At 65.0% G+C, this 20,245-nt stretch overlaps 2 protein-coding genes and 1 long non-coding RNA gene across 3 annotated transcripts; 1 reads left to right on the forward strand and 2 right to left on the reverse strand.

Moving 5' to 3' along the window:
- Positions 1 to 453: 453 nt before the first annotated feature.
- On the reverse strand, positions 454 to 10,574 carry P4HB (prolyl 4-hydroxylase subunit beta). Its single transcript, XM_058284907.2, has 11 exons — positions 10,253 to 10,574; positions 9,399 to 9,605; positions 7,697 to 7,830; positions 7,417 to 7,554; positions 3,899 to 4,003; positions 3,593 to 3,718; positions 3,118 to 3,318; positions 2,522 to 2,642; positions 2,235 to 2,416; positions 2,025 to 2,111; positions 454 to 1,407 (listed from the first exon to the last, which is right to left on the reverse strand). Exons 1-11 carry the CDS (start codon positions 10,401 to 10,403, stop codon positions 1,327 to 1,329), a joined length of 1,533 nt encoding a protein of 510 aa, XP_058140890.1. The 5' UTR covers positions 10,404 to 10,574; the 3' UTR covers positions 454 to 1,326.
- Positions 10,575 to 14,710: 4,136 nt separating this feature from the next.
- ARHGDIA (Rho GDP dissociation inhibitor alpha) lies at positions 14,711 to 18,146 on the reverse strand. The gene is made up of 6 exons (XM_058284908.2): positions 17,997 to 18,146; positions 16,606 to 16,822; positions 16,432 to 16,515; positions 16,141 to 16,217; positions 16,006 to 16,069; positions 14,711 to 15,899 (listed from the first exon to the last, which is right to left on the reverse strand). Exons 1-6 carry the CDS (start codon positions 18,129 to 18,131, stop codon positions 15,700 to 15,702), a joined length of 777 nt encoding a protein of 258 aa, XP_058140891.1. The 5' UTR covers positions 18,132 to 18,146; the 3' UTR covers positions 14,711 to 15,699.
- Positions 18,147 to 18,808: 662 nt separating this feature from the next.
- Positions 18,809 to 19,950, forward strand: LOC131275117 (uncharacterized). Its single transcript, XR_009182576.2, has 3 exons — positions 18,809 to 18,892; positions 19,266 to 19,386; positions 19,519 to 19,950. It is a non-coding gene; the product is annotated as an uncharacterized lncRNA (long non-coding RNA).
- The last annotated feature ends 295 nt before the right edge of the window (positions 19,951 to 20,245 follow it).

Genomic DNA, 20,245 nt, shown 5'->3' on the forward strand with positions numbered 1-20,245 from the left:
CTAACAGGCAGGGCACCTCGCTAATTTATCCCTTTTTAGAATCTTGAGCCCACTGATTCCTCATCAGACGCTGCAGTCATCTGGGGTGGGGTGGCGGGGAGAGCGGGGTCCCCGCTGCTCAGCTGCACTCGCCCCTCTGGCTGACCTGTCCCTGAGTCCACGCGGGGGCCTCACGCTGTCGATGGCGAGCCCAGCCCACCAGGGGCTGAAACGCAGGTCTGCCTCCTCCGCGCAGCACAGCACAGCGGGTCCAGCAGGCGCTCTCCGCGGAACTCCGGCTTCCACGTTACGGGGTTAAGGGCCCCGGGCCACGCCCCCCGGATACTACGCTTGGGACACGTGCGATTTCTGTGAGCACTACTGTGCTAGCCTGTAATCGAGTGACGCCATCAGGCCCCACGTCCCCTCAAATTGGCAATTCTAGCTCCACAAAGCAGGGGCCACGCCAGGCAGTACAATTTCAACTTTATTTAGCCAATGTGTTCAATTCTGACATTGTGGTAGAAGCGGCTGAGGAGCGGCGCCGTGGGGCGCGGCCGGAGTGCCCTGGGCCACCCCCAGCCCGGAAGCCAAGGCTCCCGCTGGGGCCTCAGGCAGGCCCAGGCCACTGCACGCCGAGGGTGAAGACAGCCGCGAACATTCCAGGCACACACCCAGGTCACCCCGAGACGGACAGAGGGACGAGGAGCCTGGCGTGAGTGGGCGGGGGGAACACCACCCCGGCTGGCCGTGGGACATGAACCAAACCCCTTCCTCTTCTCCCAACGTGGAGGTGGACTTCTCCACTTAACAGAGAAGGCAAGGCCGCCGTCAGGCAGGCCGACCTGGGGGAGGTGGGGAGTGGCTGCACCCTGGCGGGTCCCTTTCCCAGGCAGGGAGCAGGAGGCCCGGCAAGGCCACAACCCACACCCTGACGTCCAGAACGCCCACAAACCCCACAGGAGGCATGTTTAAAAAGCAATGGCATAAACCTCTGACAGTAGGCAAGGCATTTCCAGCAGGAGATCCTACGACGTTTCAGCGAGTGCTCCGGACAGAAAACCTGTACAAAAGGTACACCACAACGGAAGAGAAACAAAGAAACAAAAAGAAACAAAAACACGGTTCACCAAGACAGGCTGACCTGGAGACAAGTCCCTTTCCAAAATTCGAAGAGCAAGAGACAGATTTCGGTTCACGTGTTAGGAGGAAGTGTTAACGTGAGGAGGGTCCCTGGGTGTCCGATGATGCCTTCCACCGGGCGAGGTCTCCCGGGTCCCGGAGGCCTCCGCTGTGGGGTGCAGCCCGCGGAGGGTGTGGAGTCGGGGTGTCCAGGCCGGTTGCGCGCTACAGCTCGTCCTTGGCGGCTTTATGGTCGTCGTCTTCCTCCATGTCTGGCTCTTCCGCTTCCTCAAGATCTTCTAGATCCTGAGAGCAGGAAGCAGGGGGCGTCAAAGGGCCGACAAACCCGGGGAGCAGGCCGGTGGCCAGCGTCCCAGCAGCCCGGCCCCAGGCGAGGGGGGCCCCAGGCGAGGGGCAGCCCGGCAGCCTTCCCGGGACGGAGGGAAGTGGGGTTCCCACTGGAGAGGGACACGCGGAGCACCCCAGACGAGGCAGGGCTGGGGGCGAGACTGGAGCGGCCCCAGCGCCGTGGGGGTCACGGGCCTGCACAGGCATCCAGCTGTCCTGCCTCCTCCCCAACAGCCGTCTTGCCGGCCTGCACCCCCAAGGAACCTCGGGTGCACCCCAGGGACGTAAAACCTGCTGCTGACCCCGCCTGACGCGATCAAGTTTGAGAGAAGAAAACCATTCGCCGCTTGAGAAACGGGTGACAGGACACCGAGGCCAGCTGCCGAGCAGGTCGGGGGCCCCGTGAACTGACTGCCCCCTCCCCCCGCTTCCCGCTGCCCCCATGCCCCTGGCTGACACGCAGCGAGGCTGGCAGGACAGAGCTCCTGGGGGCAGCCTGGCGACGGCGCCGGGCTCTCCTGGAGGCCAAGGCCACGAGGGCCAGACCCCCTGGCCCAGGGTTCTGGAGCACTCACGTCATCGCCCCCTGCCCCGTCCTGCCCGCCGCTCTCCAGGAACTTCTTGAAACCTTCCAGCGTCCGCTCGCCGTTGTAATCGATGACCTGTGGACACATGAGGCATGAGCGGCCCGGCCTGGCCGACTCCAGGCTTCCCTGCGGACAGCCGGCGTGGGGGGCAGGTGGGCGCCACGTCACTGCCCGCCGCCCCGCCCGGCCGCGGCGCACCGTTCTGTCTGCGCTCGCGGGGAAGAGCTTCAGCGTGGGGAAGCTGTGCACTTTGACCGCCTCCACCTCGTTGGCCGTTGCATCCATCTTGGCGATGACGATGCTGTCGTGTTCCTTGTACGTCTCCCCCAGCTTGTCCCAGATGGGAGCCAGCTGCTTGCAGTGGCCACACCACGGGGCATCTGGAAAGAGGCCCCCCTGAGCGCCTGCCGCCGGCGCAGACACTGCCCCCACCCACACACCAAGCGAGCCTCGGGGCTCGGGCCGCGGGAGACGGCCCCACTCACAGAACTCCACGAAAACGTTCTTCTTCTCGTCAAAAGCCACCTCCTCAAAGTTCCTCCCCACCAGCACCTTGACCGGCTGCTTGTCCCAGTCCTCGGGCAGCTCCTGGCTCATCAGGTGGGGCTGTGGGCACAGAGCCGCGTCACGGACAGCCCGCCCTGCCCACCGCACCAGGCCTGTGGGCCCCCGCGGGCCCCTGGCCCCCACTGAGCCACGACAGGGGCCCCCGCCACATGAGCCCTGGAGGCGATGCCGAGGCTGGGCGAGGCTCAGGGCCCCCTGGCTGACGGGGGCTGTTCATAGACCCTTGGGCAGAGGCCGGTCAGTGCAGACGGCGCGTGGGAACTGCCGCACACCAGCCCACCCGCTGCCCCGGCCCTGGGTCAGCTCGGACGCGCGTCTGGGCCATCCCAGGGCTTGCCGGCGGGCTCCAGGGTGTCTCACGGGAGCGGGGCTCGTCCCCCGCCTCGTGGGCGCCGTCCCTGGGTTTTGACGCCAGCGTCCTGGGGGAGAAGCTGCGGGTCTGGGCCCAGGAGCCCAGAGGCCCCGGCTTGGCCGAGGCCGGCACGTCCATGCCAGGCCAGACGGGTTCCTCTACCTTGATCTTGCCCTCCAAGAAGCGGTCGCAGAACTCGGCGATCTTCTCTGCCGTCAGCTCTTCGGACTCGGGCTTGTACTTGGTCATCTCCTCCTCCAGCGTGATGAGCCGCACGGCCGGGCACTCGTCCTTCTTCAGGCCGAAGAACTCGAGGATCCTCTGGTTGTCGGTGTGGCCGCTGTCGATGAAGATGAACAGGATCTTGGGGGGGAAAAGGCGTGTTGAGAGGGGCGCTGCGAAGACCGGCCTGTCCGGTCTACGCTGCTACTTTCTATCTCGTTTCTTCCCTTTGAGGCAAACTCAGGCGACTTAGCCGTTTCCCTGCTGGCTGGTGCCTGGAGGCAGGTCTGCTCCAGCCAATACCCCGGAAACCCCACTCACCCCAGGCACCCACATTCCAGAGTGAGCCCATGAGCCTAAAAAGAACGTTCCAAGGAGCCCTGGCCCTGCGTGCTGGAGCGCGGCAGGGCCTCACCTTGCCCTTGAAGCGCTCTGCCGCCTTCTTGAAGTTGCTCAGCTTGCCGTCATAGTCAGACTCGCTCTTTGGCAGGAACAGCAGAATGTGAGTTTTGATTTCACCCCCAAAAATCTTCGGGGCCGTCTGTGTTAAAGACACAAGATACCTGCTCAGAGCCACGAGCTGTGCCATCAGCAGAGGAGCCTTCCCCAGGGCCCCCAGCCCCTGACCGCCTGGACTAGGGACAGGAACTGGCAGTCTCTTGCCCGCCGTGCCCCGGGCCGCCAGCCCCTGCCCTCACTCTCGGCCGGGAGCGTGCCGGACCTGCTCCGTGAACTCGATGACCAGCGGCAGCTGGTTGTGCTTGATGAAGCTCAGCAGGTTCTCCTTGGTGACTTCCCCCTCGAAGTTGTTCCGACCTTCGTCAAACTGAGGACGGAGAGCACAGGGCAGTGAGCGAGCTGCGGTCCCCGGCTGCCCCGCGCACCGCTGCAGCCGTGAGACCTGGACACGGGGTGGGATAGCCCAGACCGCCCCGTCCCCCTGCCACCACCACAGGGCCACGAGGGGTTCACGTCCACCACATCGAGCCGCCCACGCTGCTGCCTCGCCCTCCACGAGCTAAGGGGCAGGTGGTTCGGGTCACCGGGGCGAGGACGGGGAAGCGCACAGCAGGAGAGCCGGCCACAGCCGGCCTTGCCTGGAAAGCAGCACGCTGCTTCCCAGGAGCAGGCAGGGGCCTCCCACGTGTCATGGATGGTGGCCACTGGCCTCAGGCACGTCCCCACGCACTGACTGTGCCAGGGCGCCCCGGCCCCTGATAAGCCAGCCCCGCCTTCTGTTCGCAGCTCTGAGAACCTCCCTCCCGTGCTGACGGCGAAACGTCCCAGCCCTATAGCAAGTCACCTCCGCCCTCCTCATCTCCAAGTTTCGTAATCAGCAGCTCTCAAAGTGTGGCCCGCACACCCCTGGGGTTTCTGAGGCCTTTTCCGGGGCTACAAGAACAAAGCTACTTTTACAAAAAAACCCAGACGCTAGTTGCTTCTTCCACTCATCCTCTCCCCAGGGGACAGTGGGGATTTAGGGAGGCAGTGGGGCTGGGATGCCCCAGCAGATGGGTGCAGAGCCCAGGGTCCACCTTCCGTCAGGCCAGGCACAGACGACACTGGCAGAAACCCAAAATATGCTGCTCTCGACACAAAACCTTTTGTTTCAGAAAAACTTTCATAAAAGCTCCATTTATGGTACGTTACAGACCCGTTATTCTAAAATAAAGCGCCTCTAAAGCCTCTTCTCAGCGTTAACTTCTAATACAGTAACGTGGCCAACAGAACCCGCATGAGCAAAGCCCTGTGGGGTCCTCAACGAGCCCCGGCCCCACGGAGGGCCACCCGCAGGACGCGGCCCCAGCCTGGGCTCAGGAAGGAGCCCTCAGAGCTGCTGCGCCGACGGGAGGCGCAGAGCCGGCTCCTGGGCAGGAAGTCTGTTGGCGTAACGGGCTCACGACCGCTCACTCCGCGGGCGGGCTGGCCTTGCGCCATTTCCTTAAGGCTTCTTGAACTTGGGAAGACTGAGAGAGATAAAGGTCCTTATCTTTTCTTACTGACCGTTTTCCTTCATACTTCCCCAAAGTAACTGCCAGCGAAGGGGCAGTCCCTCCACTCCCAGCGTGCCAGGTCTGCACTGCAGCCCCCCAGCCAGATGCGACTAGACAGATGGCGCGACACGCGGCCGCAAGCACAGCTGGCTTTCAAGCCTACTGATCTCACCACACCCGACCAACACAGGGAGGGGACAAAGGGGGGACGGAGCCGCGGCCTGGGGGTCCTCCAGAGCTCGCCCAGGATGGGCTGCTTGCTGGGCCCAGGCCACCTTCCTCCAGGTCCGACGCTGAGCCGCGTCACCACGGCGCTATAGCCAGGCCCCGACGCGGCAGGGAGCACATTTCCTGCTGAGGCTCCCTGAGAACCGTGTCGCCGCACCTGTCTGGGACCAGCAGCCTCCACGTCTTGCACTACAGCCATGGTCTGCTCTGGGAAGGACAAGCTGTGGCCTCGCCTGGCTGGGGACGCAGCAGGAGGCCAGGCCTCAGGGAGCACCCCCCGACCACCGCAGCCACGGCAAACAGCAGCCCCATCGCCGACAGCACACAGAGCTGGCAGAGGGGATACCACATCCAGAGCCGCCACAGCCCACGCCTCACTCTCTCAGCAGTAGAACAACAGAGTAGACGTCAGGACGCGTGAAGACGCAGGGTCCCCTCACTGCCTCCAGACCAGAGCGCCTAGAGCCCACTTGCCACCCCCCCGTCCCTCATGGGCGGGCAAGGGACCAGCAAGCCACAGCCAGTGCCCCCGGGGCCCGGCCCACCCAGGGGGCATCGCGCCAGCCGGGCTGCCCATAGCCTCCCTGGTGGGACGAGCAGGCCTGCGCCTCGAGGAACCAGGTTTAACGCCCGGAGGAGAAATGGGCAGAAGAAAAAAGCAGGCACCAGGTGAGCTCGGGAGCCGGGCCTCGGCGTGTCACCTGCCGACCCCGGCACAGGCGAGCAGGAAGCAGGTCCACAGGCTCTGCCAGGCGCCCCTGCTCGAGGCTGCCAGGGCGCCAACCGGCCACGGGGGCTGGAGCATGGCTCCGAAGGGCTCCAGGCCCGGGGGGACAGTGGAGCCGCCAGGGCCCGCGAACCAGGCACCATCTGACTGGCCGCCCTGTGGACCAGGCCCTGGAGGCAAGAGGGAGAAAGCGCGGGCGCCCAGACCACCCGGTGCTGGAGCTGTTGCCTAGACCTGGGGCGACGGAATGGAGGCGGCCCCACAGGCCCTGGGCGGGTCACGCTCGGGACCTGGGCCTCGGGAGACAGGACCGTGGGGCGGCTCGTCAGTCCCCGGGGGCTCCTGCCTGCACACCTCAGCCAGCGCTTCCCAGTTTCATCGAGCCAGGCGCTACTCAAAGTTCCCTGGGCACCGCTGCGACGACGGGCGGCCTTTCGGGAACCCTGGGAGGTTTTCTACCAAGGACGGGAAGGGAGGTGCCCCCGTTCTTCGGAGGAAGGGGCTGAAGGGGTAAGCGAGGAGGGGAGGGGCACAGCCCCGAGCACACCAGGCCCCTGGGCTCCCAGCAATTCCCGTGGAAAGCTCGCCTATCAAGTCATCCTTCGAAAAACAGCCCCTGCCCTCGGGTTAGAGGCCGAGCAGGGGCGGCCCTGCGCCACACTCCTTCCCACCCTGCAGCTCATCACCCACGCCTGCTCCAAAACCCCCCTCCCTGCGGGAGAAGGCGGCACCAGGGTCAAAGCTCCTGCCCCACAGCCGTCCTGCCCACTCCCTAGGCCCTCCCTTACGCGCGCTCTTCCGTCCCCGCACCGCGCGGCGGCCCGCCTGCCCGCCTGGCAACAGACAAGCCCGCTGCTGTGCTGAGCCACGCGCATGCCGCCAGAGTGTCCTCAGCTGCGAGCAGCACTTCAGAAGCTCTGGGCTAGCGACACCCAGCGGCGCAAACCAGGGGCAGTGAAACTCAGTCGCTTCCCGTGAGGGTCTCGGGAAGCCTGAGAAGGGGGCTTTGCCACCAGAGGGGACGCTCCCTGAGAGTCGGCGCTCCAACGCAGAGGCCCGCACGCTGGGCGGCCCTGGCCCTCAGTCAAGGGCCCGTGCTGCGGCCAAAAGGCCGCCGGGATTCCGCCTGACGCTGCAAAAACAGGCCCTTGATAACAGGTAATCTCAGGACTGCCGCCATAAAGCCAGAGGTCGCGTCCCAGGGACAAGGTTCTCTGCTGCCACGAGGGCAACACTGCCCCCCCGCGGACCCAGGCCTGAACTGCGGGGCCGCTGCCACCAACGACTCACCTTCTTAAAGAGGACAACCCCATCCTTGTCAAGCTGGTATTTGGAGAACACGTCACTGTTAGAAGTGATTCCAAATGGTATGTCATCGATGGACTCTGCTGCCAACAAGAACTGCTTGGCAAAGTCCGACTCCACGTCCTGCAAGAGCGGGGAACAGCATAGGTGGCCCCATGGCCCAGCACAGGAGCCTCCCTGGGGCAGCAGCTGCGGCAGCGCCAGGCGCCTGGGGAGTGCGGGCAGCACAGAGGCGGGGGACGGGAGCGAAGCGCAAAGCCTCTACCTTGAAGAAGCCGATGACTGCCACCTCGCTGGACTCCACCAGGGACTCGGCGGCTGCCCCGTCCGACAGGGCAGTGGCAGCGGGGCCCGTGCGCTTCTTCAGCCAGTTCACGATGTCGTCGGCTTCTCTGCCAGCTGCACCCAACCCAGGAGACACCCTGCTAGGCCAGGCGCACTGCCCCCCGGCCGCCCCGGAGCTGCCCACACTCGAGGGCTGCATCCCGTGCCCTCCCCGCCTGGCTGGTGGAATGCTCTTCTGTGCACAAGCTGCGCTTGTGTTGAAAGGTGGTGGACAACGGATTACAAACCCTTTTTCTCAAATCCCTCCACATTTCTCAACTTCCTTCAGCATTCAAATTCACACACACACACACACACGCACACAGCTCTGCTGCCACCCCAAGATCTCATGCCAGGTTTCTTTTTTTTCCCCCAGGGATTGGGGGCCAGGGATTGAACCCAGGACCTTGCATGTGGGAAGCCAGTGCTCAACCTCTGAGCCACCTCGGCTCGCCAAGTTGATTTCCTCCTTTGTTCGGCTTGTTATTTGTTTTATCAGAAGGCACTGGGATCTGAACCCAGAACTTCCCGTGTGTGTGTGGGGGCACTCAACTGCTTGAGCCATATCTGCTTCCTAAGCTTCGTTTTAATTGTGGAGAAGCGGAACAAAAGCAGGCTCCGCAGCACGTCACCCTCAGTGCCAGCCCTCCCACCTGTGGAGGCCAGCTGCTGTCTCCCTGCCTGACACCCCCCCCCCCCCCCGGCCCTGGACCCAGCCCCGGAGGACCAGGTGGTGTCCAGGGCTGCCCTGCCCCTCCTCCCAGACATCAAAAAGCTAGAGAGATCACACGTGCCTACGCGCCATCAAGGGCAGACCAGACAGAGCACGGAAGCTGGCTCTCCAGGGAACAACGCTGTCTGACCCTGCGGTCTCTGAGCCCCTGGCACAGCTTGAGGGGTTGCCAAGCCATCAACTTAAAGGACTCCCCCAAACGGTAACGAAAAGCTGTGCCACCAGTTACAAGTGGATTTAGGAGGAGTCGCCTCACCTATAAAACCCAAGTATCAGTGACAGGGTCATGACGGCTTTGTCAAGGCACTTCCTGTTCCAAAAGCACAAGCAGGTACAGCAAGAACAATAAAACCCGAGTCGCTGGACGGCCCAGAGCTGTTATTAGGGTGTCAGCATAACAGGGCTGCTCCCGGGGCGGCCACGCCCCACATGGGGCTGGGAAGGGGCCACCGATTCTTCTCCGTCCAGGGCACCGGCACCAGCTTGGCTACAAAGAGCCACCTCTTCCCTCCCCACCTCCTTGGAGACAGCATCAGAGGCAGCGGCTCAAGCTTTGAGCTCCAGCCAGACAAAGCGGGGTTTGAGTTCGAGCTCTGCCCAGGACAGCTATGTGGAGCCAGGCAGGGCCCTGATGCGAAGCCTCGGCGCTTCCTCTAGGGAATGCCTTCTCCCCAGGGAGGACTCGAGAAGCACGCACGTGCTCAGCTGGGGCCTGGCGCACGGAGCAGTGGAGCCCGGTGTGGTCAGGAGGGCGCCAGCCTCCTCTCCCTGCCTGGCTTCAGACCAGCCTCGGCCAGCTGCCCCACCTTCCGTCCCCATGGTGTCGCCACAGATCACGCAATGCACTGTCCTCCCACGTGAAGGGGCAAGCCCCTCCGTGAGAAACTGAAGGGCAGTGCCACCTGCCCACCTGTGTACTCTTTGGGGGAAGCCGTATCTCCATTTTTAAAGAACTTGATCGTGGGGTAGCCGCGGACACCGTACTGCTGGGCCAAGTCTGACTCTTCAGTGGCGTCTACCTTCGCCAGTCTGATCTCAGAACCTTCTGCCTTCAGTTTTCCAGCTGCTTTGGCGTATTCAGGGGCCAGAGCTTTGCAGTGACCACACCAAGGGGCGTCTGGAACAGAAAATCAGAGGCTAGAGACGGGCGCTTGACCGTCCTTTGAGGCGTCCCTGTCCTCCTCAGGTGCGTGCCTCACACGCACCTTATCTACTCGCCTAGATGACCCCTGCGAATGCGGAGCGGAGCTGATACCCTGTGCTCTTGGGCAATACCAGGACAGAGGCCAGGGGTGACACCCCGACGCCAAACCCCCACTCTGCTCTGATACGGGAAGGCTAATTCTTCAGTATGTCCCTGGCACTTCCCCTTAAGAATCCAGAATAAAGATATCAGGGCCGCAGCTGTACACCTGGCGGACCACCTACCCACAACCTAGCAGCAGACCACAGTTCCAGGTTCTCACGGGCAACCCTATTGGCGAGATTAGCAAAGGTCTCCGGGCAGCTCAGGTGAGCCACAGGAGGGCTAGGGCCCGGCCCGCGCAGGTCCATCCTGCTCTCCCCAGCTAGCCGAGGCTCCTGCCATGCGGACGTCAGGCACAAAGGCACCTCGCTGGCTGCCAGCCCGGCAGGAACCCTGCGTCCCCAACCCCACCGCTTCCATGTTAGGAGGAAGGATGCCCTGGAGGCGACACGGCGAGCGCGGGCGCCGCGCCGGAGGGTCCGGCCGCGCCGAGCTTACGCAGGAGGCCGGGCACTCACAGAACTCCACCAGCAGGAACTTGTGGGCCGCCAGCGCCTCGTCGAAGTTGTCCTTCCTCAGGACCAGGACGTGGTCCTCCTCCTCGGGGGCGTCGGCGCGGACCCCGGCCGCCAGGGCCAGGGCGAGGCAGAGCAGAGCGCGGCTCAGCATGGCGGGACGGGGAGGTTCGGTTAGCACCGCCGGGACAGCCGAGGGGACCGGAGCGCGCGTCGGACCCCGGCCTCGCCCTTATAAGTGCTGGCCGAGGGCGCGCCCGCCGCACCCCCGCCCGCCGCTCACCGGCCGCGGCGCGCACGCGCGCTCGCAGGCCCGCCTTCGATTGGCCGGCGAGTGCCGGGGTCCGTCCCAGCCGCTCTCGGATTGGATGCTCACCTTAGAGCCCAGCTCTGGGTTCCGGATTGCTACGAAGGCCTCGCTGTCCCTCTCCCGGGATTGGCCAAGGAGCTCGCGCTCACACACTCAGCCAGCCTCTCATTGGCTCCCGGCAGAGAACTTTCTCTGCCGCGACTTCTGATTGGTAGCGTACTCCCGCACCATCCGCCTGTCCGATATGGCTGCCACTTTCGGCAGCCCGGGTTCTGCGGCTCCTGATTGGCCAAACGGCGCGCGCACCCGGCGCGTTTCTCCGTCGTACGTGGCAGTGGGGCGGGGTCCGCAGCCCGGGAGGCGGAGCTGCGCCTGCGCCTCCGAAACCCCTCGTGTTGCATTCTGACTGGACCGCGTAGCTGTAACTGGCACCGCCCCCGGGCCCGAGCGCCGGAGGCTGGTGTGAAGCAACTTCCGGCGGGCGTGTGGTCCGTGCGGCGCGAGTGGGAGTGGGCGGTCGCGGTCCTCGGCGTGCTCGGAGGAGACCGTGGGCCCGGCGCGCACCCGGGATCTTCGTGGAGCGGCCGCCGAGGCGTCTCCACGCGCGGGCAGGGGGCTCTCCCGGGGAGGAGCGAGGCGGGGAGGCCCCGGAAGCAGGGGCCGCGGCGGCCGGGCCTGGAGACTGGAGTACAGGGGTCTGGGTGGGGGTCTCGGGGCGGGTCCAGGACCGCGCGTGGGCCGCTTGCAGGAGGGGTCAGGCCGAAAGCTTCCCTCCGACGCTCCCGACTTTTCCGTGGCGGCCCCCACAAGCCTCCCAGCCCCGCCACCGGGCCCCCACCAGTGAAACCGGGCCCTCCCGAGCCTGCGCTGTCCAGCACGTAGTCACCAGCTGCCTCCCCAGGCCTGAGCCCATTCAGCGCGGCGAGTCCATCCGACGTGCGCTATGAGTGTAACACGTGCCGGGACGAATAGAGGAGTGTAAAACACCCCATTCGTAAATGTTTACCCCGACTAGAGGCTGACATGACTATACATTGGGTTGAATTATATTGTCAGTGTGACTATTGGAAAATCTCAAGTCAATGTGGCTTCCGATTTCTTTTTATTGGGCTGTGCTGCTCTGGCCCTCACTTCTCGAAGCTTCCATCCTCTGCTCTGGCTACCCCCACCCCTTCAACAGCTCATCTCCTGGGGCCTGCCCTCTGCATTCACAGTCACTAGTGAAACACCAGGGCCACTGGGGTTCAGGCTCACCACCAGTGTAACTACTTGGCAGGAAAGAGAAAAACACTCCCACGTGGAATGTGCATGTTGACGGAAGACATCCTGACTTAAATGGTAAAATATAGGGGATGCTGTGGTATTTTTGAGAGTTGGCATTTGTTGACATGTTGCTCTAGAAAGCCTGTTTCCCCACCTTTCCACGGAGAACTCCCCAACTAGCCTATGAATTCCTGGAGGTCAAGACTGTGTCCCTTGTGTCCCCCTCCCCCACACCCCCTGAGCCAGAAGACCAAGGGTTGGTCAGAGGCGTGGCTGCATCTGCTAGGGGCCCTCACCGGCCTCAGTGGGTCGCCACACAGCCGTGGGCTCTGAGCAGGCCCCAGCCAGGGGCTCACCAGTGCCCAGCAGCTCTGCCAGCTCACAGTGCCTGCACAGTGCAGTTGCTCCACGCCTTAGAGCAAAGTTTTAGTGACTGGGAGGACCCGCCTCCAGGTACGTCTAAGTTCCCCAGGTTGCCGTACACAAACCAGGCAGCTCAAGACAATAGAAACTTCCTCTTGGTTTTGGAGGCCTGAAGTCCAAAATCAAGATGTGGGAAGGGTCTGTTCTGTTCCTTTCCCCCCCGGCTTCTAGCCGTGGCTGACAATCCTCAAATCATCTGTGTTCTGCGGCTCGCGGCGTGACTCGGTGTCTGCCTCCATCGCCACAGCACACTCACGTCTAAGTCTTGTCTTCTCTTTGACAGCTGTTGGGTGAAGGGCCACCCCATTCCAGAGTGACCTCACTGTCACGATCAAATAAGGTTCCACCCCGAGATCCTGGAAACCAGGAGTTCAACGTGCCTGTTTGGGGGCACAACCCATGAGAAAGTGTAAGTGCTCGTGAGGTCCAAGCCTGATGCCAAAACATTGGGGCTTCTATTTTGTTGGTGGATGGGGACAGCGAAGGGGTCTGAGATGCTGCTTCGGGAACTTGTTATGCTGTGGACACAGCCCAGCATCACGCCTAGAGGATGCGCCTGCAGGGAGGACATCAGGTGGGAGGCACAGACTGGATAAGGATCACGGAGTTGGCCGATGGTGGCGCCGCCACAGCAACCAGGGCAGCGAGGGCCAAGTGTCCTCCGGACCTCCGGCAGGCACATCCCACTTTAAATCAACATCTGTCCTACCCACCTAGAACCTGCCTTCCACCCAAACCCTGCGGGAGCATGCCTGCTTAGGGGGACGCCTCTGGGCAAGGAGCAGGGGGGTGCATTCAGGCCTCGCAATGCGGGCCCTGCCCTTCCGCCCCGTGAGGGGACTCCCATGGTGTCCAGCTGCCCTGGCCGCTGCCCGGCGCCCCAATGCTCTGGCTAATGCTGCTCTCAGCGGCAGGGCCAGCAAGGCCCCTCTGCCCCACAGTCCTGGCGGCAGTCGGCCCGGTGCCTGGGGCCTCGCCAGTCACATAAACGGGCACAGTCTAGGAAGGCCGAGGGGTGGCGCAGGCAGAGGGGGGTGGCCACGGGGCCCTGGGTGCTTGTGGAGGGGGTGGCTGTGGCTGAGCGCCACTGCGCAAACAGGTTCTGGGTGGGACTAGGGAAGTTGGGTTAGACTTGGAACCTGAGAGACACGCCACACATTCTCCAAGTGCCACCCCATGCCCCCTCGCCGGGGAGGGGCGGGGGCAAAGTCCTGGCTGTGGGCAGCATGCCAGGACAACAGGGCCTGGAGGCCCTAGTTCATGTGGCTGACGGTCGCCAGGAAAACCTGGAGCTGAGACGGCCTGCCCCGGGCCCCAGCCCAGAACCGCTCCTGCCTCTCCCAGTCCAGGCCTGGGGGCCTCAGGGCGGGAGCGCGCGTTTGGGAGAGGAAGGCTGGGGCCCCATGGAACCGCAAGCTCAGCGTCCCACCTCCCTGCGTGGCTCTCGGCCCCTGCCAAGCCACAAAAAGTGCCTGGGTCCCGGCGGCCCCACAGGCTCCTGGAGGAGCAGGCGCCTGCTCTCCTGCTACAGCAGCTTCATTCTCGGCTGTGCCCAAGCGCGACTTCCCCAAATGGCTCAGACCAGAGCGCGTCGTGCGCCCGCCGTGAGGGCCAAGGGTGTGTTTCTGGAAAGCCCCTTCCAGCCGGTGCCTGGGTTACTGTCTGTCCCCTCCCGGTCGAGGCCGTGGAGGGGGGTGCCCGGTGCCCCAGGCCACCAGTCCCCAGGCACCTCCAGGTGGGGCTCGTGGAGGCGGCCCCGGATGGTAGCTGCTGCATGCGTGTTCCCCGCCAGCCCAGGGGTCCCCTTGGCTCCCACTGTTCAACCAGTTGATGTGCTTTAGCCCATTGGCCTTCCAAGCCCCGTCCGGTCCCACGCCCCTCAGGAGCCCTGGCCCACCACGCAGCCGGGTGGACAAAACGGGGGCAGTTGCCAGCCCTCCCCAGGCCATCCACTGCCACGAACCTCACAGATCCGTGCTTCCTGCCCCAGGGGCTCTGCCAGGTCCACTCGGGCCACTCAGGGTGTCCTGTGCACCCTGACTTGCCAATGGGATTTTTATGCTCTGGAACTAGCAAGTGAGGACTCGCTTTTCCTTCAGAGTGTGGCCGACAAGAAATTTTGAGCAGCTGGTGGTGAGGAAGGCTCTGGAACCTGACCCCAACAGGGACCCAGCCCTGCCCAGCCCTCGAGGACTGCTCCCTGGGCCTCCCCGTGGGTCCGGAAGCAGCAGGTGTGCATTCCCGACCCACAAGCCCCGGCAGGAAGAGATCCTGCAGGGCAGGTGGAAGATCCTGGGAATTACGGCACATGCTGGAGCTGTTAGCCATCCACTCCTAGGAGAGCCGCTCAGCTTTGCCCCCTGAAACCACAGGGGCCACCGCACCAACGGCCAGAGCTGCATAGGACCCCTGCTTGCTGTCCCCTTTCCTGACGGGGGAGATGCACGAGCACACAGACGCCTGGCTCCTTCGGGGAGTTTATTTCCCGGCCAGCAAGGGAGAGAAGCAGGGACAGGCTCTTCTCTGACCTCTTCTGAGGTGCCAAGGCCCGACAGACATGACACAGGACCGAGATGGGGCAGGAGGGGCAGAGGATGTAGGAGACAGCTCCCAGCACTGGGTGCCTTGGTCCCAGTCAGTCCCAGCTGGGCCCGGGGGGGCCTCACAGGACAGAGGCTCCGGGGCCAGGCCGGGCCCAGAGGACGGCACAAGTGGAGGCAATAAATACTGACGGGCTCGGCCGGGCCTGCCCGCCCAAGGCTCAGCTCCATGGCAGTGGTTGAGCAGCTGCCGCAGGGACACACCAGCCCTCCCAAGGTGGGACTGGAGGCAACTCGAGTTTTGGCAATCTGGCTTCCCCAAGCCAGCTGCACCCGCCCGGGCCTGGGAGGGGAGCAGCAGCAGCCCGCCGCGCCTCGCCGTGGGGCCGGGTGGGGAAATGGGAACCACGTGCTCATGCAAACTGGGGCGGCGAGGTTAGTGTGGCCCACGGCACACGCTCCACGTGTTAAGGCATCATGGTTAGACGGAAACTGACGGCGGCAGATGGACGGGCCACGTCCCAGGGGGCCGGGCAGCAGGCGCCCCCCCGGGGCGGGGGAGGCGGGCAGGGACGCCAGCCGCCTCGAGAAGCCCCTCCAACGCTGCACTCCCGCTAGGAGCCAGGGCCTCAGGCCGGAAAGGTGGGGGGGCCTTGGGGACACGGATGGGCGGGGCCTGGGCCAGAGGCCCCTCCCTCACAGCAGGCAGAAGCAGCAACGAGACACTCGACCACCGCGAGGCTGGGGGCGAGGAGGGGGCCGGAGCAGCTCGGCCGGGAGGCGGGCGGGGTGGGGACGGGCGGCACGGGGCGGCCCCGCCAGCACTTTGGTGTGGGGGCAGGAGGGGGGGGGTCGGGGGGGTGGGGGCACGTCCGTCCGCCTGTCCGTCCCTGCCCGCCTCCCCGGGCCTGGCCTCAGTCCTTCCACTCCTTCTTGATGGTGAGGTTCCACTCCCAGGACAGGTGGTCCGTCTTGTCGTCGTCCGTGAAGCGGGACTTGATGCTGTAGCTGCCGCGCGCCAGCATGCCCTTGGGCGCCTCCTCCACGGGCGTCAGGAACTCGTACTCCTCCGCCCGCGGCCCGTAGCTGCCCACCATGTAGTCGGTCTTGTCAACTGCGGCCATGTGGGGCGGTGGTGAGCGGGGGCGGCAGGCACACCCATGTGCACACACGCTCGTGCTCGCACGCCGCCCTGCCCTCCCGCCCGGGCCCCCACTCACTCTTGACGCCTTTCCGGTACGTGTGCTGGATGTACTTCATGCCGGACACGATCTCCCTGTTCACCTGCCAGGACGGGGGCTGGTCAGCGGGCCCCCCTCCCCACCCGCCCGCCCCTGCCCACGGGCCCCCCTTACCTGGAAAGAGATTTTTATTTGGTATTCCACCCCCTCCTTCAGCACAAACGACGCTTTCTTGAAGCTCTCCAGGTCACCTGGGCAAGCGGAGGGTGCACGTCACCAGCGGCTCAGACCCGGGCCGCCCCTCCTCACACAGGCGCTTGGCGCACACGCAGGCCCCCAGCCCCGCGCCACAGCAGCACAAAGCCAAGGCCGCCCTGCGCCGCCCCGCCGGCCCTTCCCGCCAGAGGGCGCCAGTGCTCTAGGAAACCGCGCTTAGAGGCAACAGGGCCCCGAGGCCCCCCTCACCCGTCAGGTCCAGCTCCAGGGGGCCGGGGGCGGTGCTGCACACCAGGGTCAGGCGGGTCACAACGACGTTGGGGACATTGGGGTCTGGGGGAAGGACAGAGGATCAGAGCTCCAGCCCCAGGGCAGGGATGCGCGAACGCAGACGCAGGCGTCCCCAGAGGGGGTGGGCCTCACCGGCTGACACGGCCACGCGGCCCAGCAGCGCCTCCTTGTACTTGCGCAGGCTCTCGTCATCCTTGTCCAGCTCCTGGATCTCCTGGATGCTCTTCTGGGCCGGGGGCTTGTAGTTGACCGAGTGCTCGTCCTCCTCGTTCTCGGCGGCGATCTGTGCCAGCTGCTCGGCTGTGGGCTCCTGCTCTGCCATGCTCACCACTAGCCTGGTCTGGGACACCTGGGGGGGGGGGCGCAGGGCTGTGGCCGCCTGGACTGCTGACACTGAGCAGCCCTCGCGGCGGCCCGGTAGCCAGCAGGACTCCCTCTACGGACGCGGTCCAGGGGGCCACCTGCAAGTCGGGTCCTGTCACCCGGGCCCTGAGACACACCTTCTTCCACAGCCCTGCAGCCCAGTGACCAGAGAACAGCCCTGCCCGAACGTGGCACCTGAGCTCCACGGGACCCGAGTCCTCCTCCTCAGTAACCGGAAGCGGGCAGGCCATGGGGCTCACCCTACCCCACCCCCGCAGCCCCCCCTGCAGGTGCGGTGGCCAAGGGCTGGTCCTGACCCGCGGAGAGGGTCTGCACTAAGCTAGCTCCGTGGCCAGCCAGGACACTAGTCCTGGGAGGAGATGCCGCTGCACCCGGCGTGGCCGCGGACAAAGCAGCAAGGTTGCAGGCCTCTCCTGGGCTGGGCCCGCAGCCTGAGCCCCGTGGGCGCCTCACAGGAGTGGGGGTGCTCCTGGCTCCTGCCAAGGTCCTCCCCCATCGTGGGCGCTGGGACTCAGACCTCAGAAGCTGCTCCCGCCGCTCCGTCCTCTCGAGACCCTCCTTCTCAAGCCGCCTAGTCCCGCATGCAGCAACCCCTGCCCGGCCCCTGCCGGTTCCCCTAAAAACGCACTCAGCCCTTTCGCGCGGCGGCGGGCACGAAGCCCCGGGGCGCTCTGGGGAGCCACGGGCCTGGACCAGTGTCCGGGGTGGGGCACGCCCTGGCCGAGGCCTCTTGCTCACCGCCGGTAAGCGTGGCCGCAGGGAAGCCTCGTGCCCGCCTCGCCCGGGGCCCGGCCCCACGGCCGCCACTTCCGCACAGGGCGCAGCAATCTGGGCCGGGCGCGGCCGGGCGGGGCGGAGGCGCCGGGCGAGGGGGCCGCGGCGCGACGCTCCCGGCCACCGAGTCGCCCCTTGGAGACATGGGGACCCCGGCGACCCCGGCCAGTCGGGCGAGCCCCTGCCCGGGCCCGGCGAGGGGCTGCGGCCCCGCCCCACACCCCCCGCCCGCCTGGACCCCGGGGCGCCACCGTGGGGCGGGGCGCGGGGGCGGCGGGAACAAAGGCGGCCCCGCCCCGCCCGCAGCCCCCCGCCGCGGCGCCGGCCCCGCGCGCCGTGCGCCCCCCGCGCCCGCAGGCACCCACCGGAGGCTTCGACCACGGCCGCTTGCGCTCCCTCCGCACCGAATGACGAACGTCGCCGCCGCCCCACCCGCGCCCGCGGTCACTTCCGGGGTCACGCGATTTCCGCTCCGCCCGGACGGGGAAGCGGGGGCGCATGCGCGGGGGCGCGCGCCGCCATCTTGCGGCCCTGGGCGCGCGCCGGGCGGGCCTCGGCGTCCAGTGAGACCCGCGGAGTGGGCGGGGCCGCGCGGGCGCGGGTCCCCGGAGTCCCGGCAGCTGGCCCCGGCTCTTCTGGCCGCGGGCGGCCCCTCGTTTCCGCTCCGGGCGTCGCTGCGGCCCCCGGGCCCTCCTGCTGCCGCCCCTCGCGGCCTTCGCTTCTCGAGTCCCCGCCCGGCCCCGTCGGACCGGCAGGACCCCAGGCCGGGCCCCAGAACCCCCCGGCCACCCCCTCGGGCTGCCCGACCGGGGACCCATTGGAGTCCCAGCCCCCAGACACCCCACCCCAGGCCGGCCTCCCGCCGCAGGCCTCGACGGAGTGAAACGGTGCCCTTGAAATGGGCGCATGAGAAACCGCCAACGGGCCGCGGCGGCCTTCGGGCCTGCCCGGCCCCCCCCCCACGCCAGGCCCGGACAGGCCCGGACAGGCGGCGCCGGCCCCCAGCACACGCACCACTCACCAGGCAACAGGGTGCTTTCCAAGAGGGCTTAGGCGAATACTTGGTATCTTGGAACGTTCTCGATCTTTGAGGCCTGTCTGGGATTGGCGCTGAGTGCCCCGCTCCCGTCAGCCTCGCCTGCGGGAAGGTCAGCCGGTCCCAAGGCCTGCGTCCCGCGAGGGCGTGGGGCGGCGGTTGCTCCTCGGCTTCCCAACTCACTGTAAAAACCAGAATGCTCGCGGGAAGCTCCACGACTCCCGTGTGAGTTGCTGGTTGTGTGAGGAAGTCTGCTTTTGGATAAGCATTTGCTTAAAACACACATACAAAGAAACCTGTGATAGAAAATTTCAAATGTCTACTCTATACACATCTATTGCTGTGTGAAAAACTGCCCCGAAACTTAGAATTTTACACCAACCAACACTTACTGTCTGCGTGGTTTCTTTTTTAAGATTTTTCTTTCTCTCCATTCCCCTCATTGTTCTCTGCGTCCAGTTGCTCTGTGTTCTTCTGCTTCTGCTTGTCTTCTCTTTAGATGGCACCAGGAACCGATCCTGGGACCTTCTGGAGTGGGAAGAGGTGCTCAGTCTCTTGTGCCGCTGCATCTCTTATTGTCTCTCCTCTGTCTTTGTAGTGTCATCTTACTGTGCCAGCTCTCCGCTCCGGCCAGCACTCCTGTGCAGCTCAGCGCTCCACTTGGGCCAGCTCGCCCTCACCAGGAGGCCCCAGGAATTGAACCCCGGGCCTCCCATAAGGTAGACGGGAGCCCAAATTGCTTGAGCCGCATCCGTTTCTCTCTCTGTGCTTCCTCCCTCCCTCCCTTCCTCCCTTCCCCCCTTTATTTCTTAAAGTTAATAGATCACAAGGAATCTGGTTTCTGACACCAGGGCTCAGGGTTGCCCAGGAGGTTGCGGGCTGAGGAGCTGGGCCCGGAAGATCCCTTTCCAAGCTTACTCCCGCGGCTGTGGCCAGGAGGCCTGAGAGAGAGCAGGCAAGGAAGTCTCATCTGCCTGGCTCAGGAAGCCCCAGCTTCTAATCTTGGAAGTGACACGCCATCACCTCCCTATGTGATTGGTCCCATGGGCCAACCCTGGTCCACGTGGAAGGCAAGGGTGTGAGGCCCAGCAGGCGGGCTCCCCGGGGCTGCCCACCACCTGCTGGAGGCGGAAAGCCTAGAGGGCCAACCCCAGTGGTCTGGACACCAGCTTCGACATGACCAGCTCCTCTCACCCTGGCTCCTTGCCTCCCTCCCACACAGGGCAACTTGGAAGTGAAACCTCAGGCATCTTTTCAAGCAGAAAGAGCTGAGCATGTTTTTATGTGCGTCTAAGGAAATTAATTTTAATTTTTAAATGACTAGGGGCAGCGCTACCGACCTGCCTCGGGGAACGATCGCTGGTAATAAACCTACTTGCAGCGGCAGCGCCTCTTCTGGCTCGCTTTCTGTGGGTCAAGCCAACGCCCAGCCGCGGTAAGGCAGGGTCGGTGCTGGCTCCACCCGAAGGTTCGCCTCCCAGACGGCCCCCTGCCACGGCTGGTGCCGCCCCTCGGGCAGAGCTTTAAGAGCAACGGTTCCCAGGCTTCCTGTGACCTCACCTGAGGCCGAGCAACCCG

Source organism: Dasypus novemcinctus, chromosome 21, assembly GCF_030445035.2.
Source record: "Dasypus novemcinctus isolate mDasNov1 chromosome 21, mDasNov1.1.hap2, whole genome shotgun sequence".
In the NCBI taxonomy this organism is placed as follows: Eukaryota; Metazoa; Chordata; class Mammalia; order Cingulata; family Dasypodidae; genus Dasypus; species Dasypus novemcinctus.

Excerpts from the sequence above, each read along its gene's own strand:
- P4HB (XM_058284907.2), bottom strand. The coding sequence starts at position 10,403 with ATGCTGAGCCGCGCTCTGCTCTGCCTCGCCCTGGCCCTGGCGGCCGGG. Across the intron at positions 9,606-10,252 it reads GTTCCTGCTGGTGGAGTTCT|ACGCCCCTTGGTGTGGTCAC; the intron begins GTGAGTGCCCGG and ends TTTCTGTTCCAG. Across the intron at positions 7,831-9,398 it reads TTCCCCCAAAGAGTACACAG|CTGGCAGAGAAGCCGACGAC; the intron begins GTGGGCAGGTGG and ends GGTTGGGTGCAG.
- ARHGDIA (XM_058284908.2), bottom strand. The coding sequence starts at position 18,131 with ATGCGCCCCCGCTTCCCCGTCCGGGCGGAGCGGAAATCGCGTGACCCC. Across the intron at positions 16,218-16,431 it reads CCTGGAGCTGGACCTGACGG|GTGACCTGGAGAGCTTCAAG; the intron begins GTGAGGGGGGCC and ends CCGCTTGCCCAG. Across the intron at positions 16,070-16,140 it reads AAATAAAAATCTCTTTCCAG|GTGAACAGGGAGATCGTGTC; the intron begins GTAAGGGGGGCC and ends CCGTCCTGGCAG.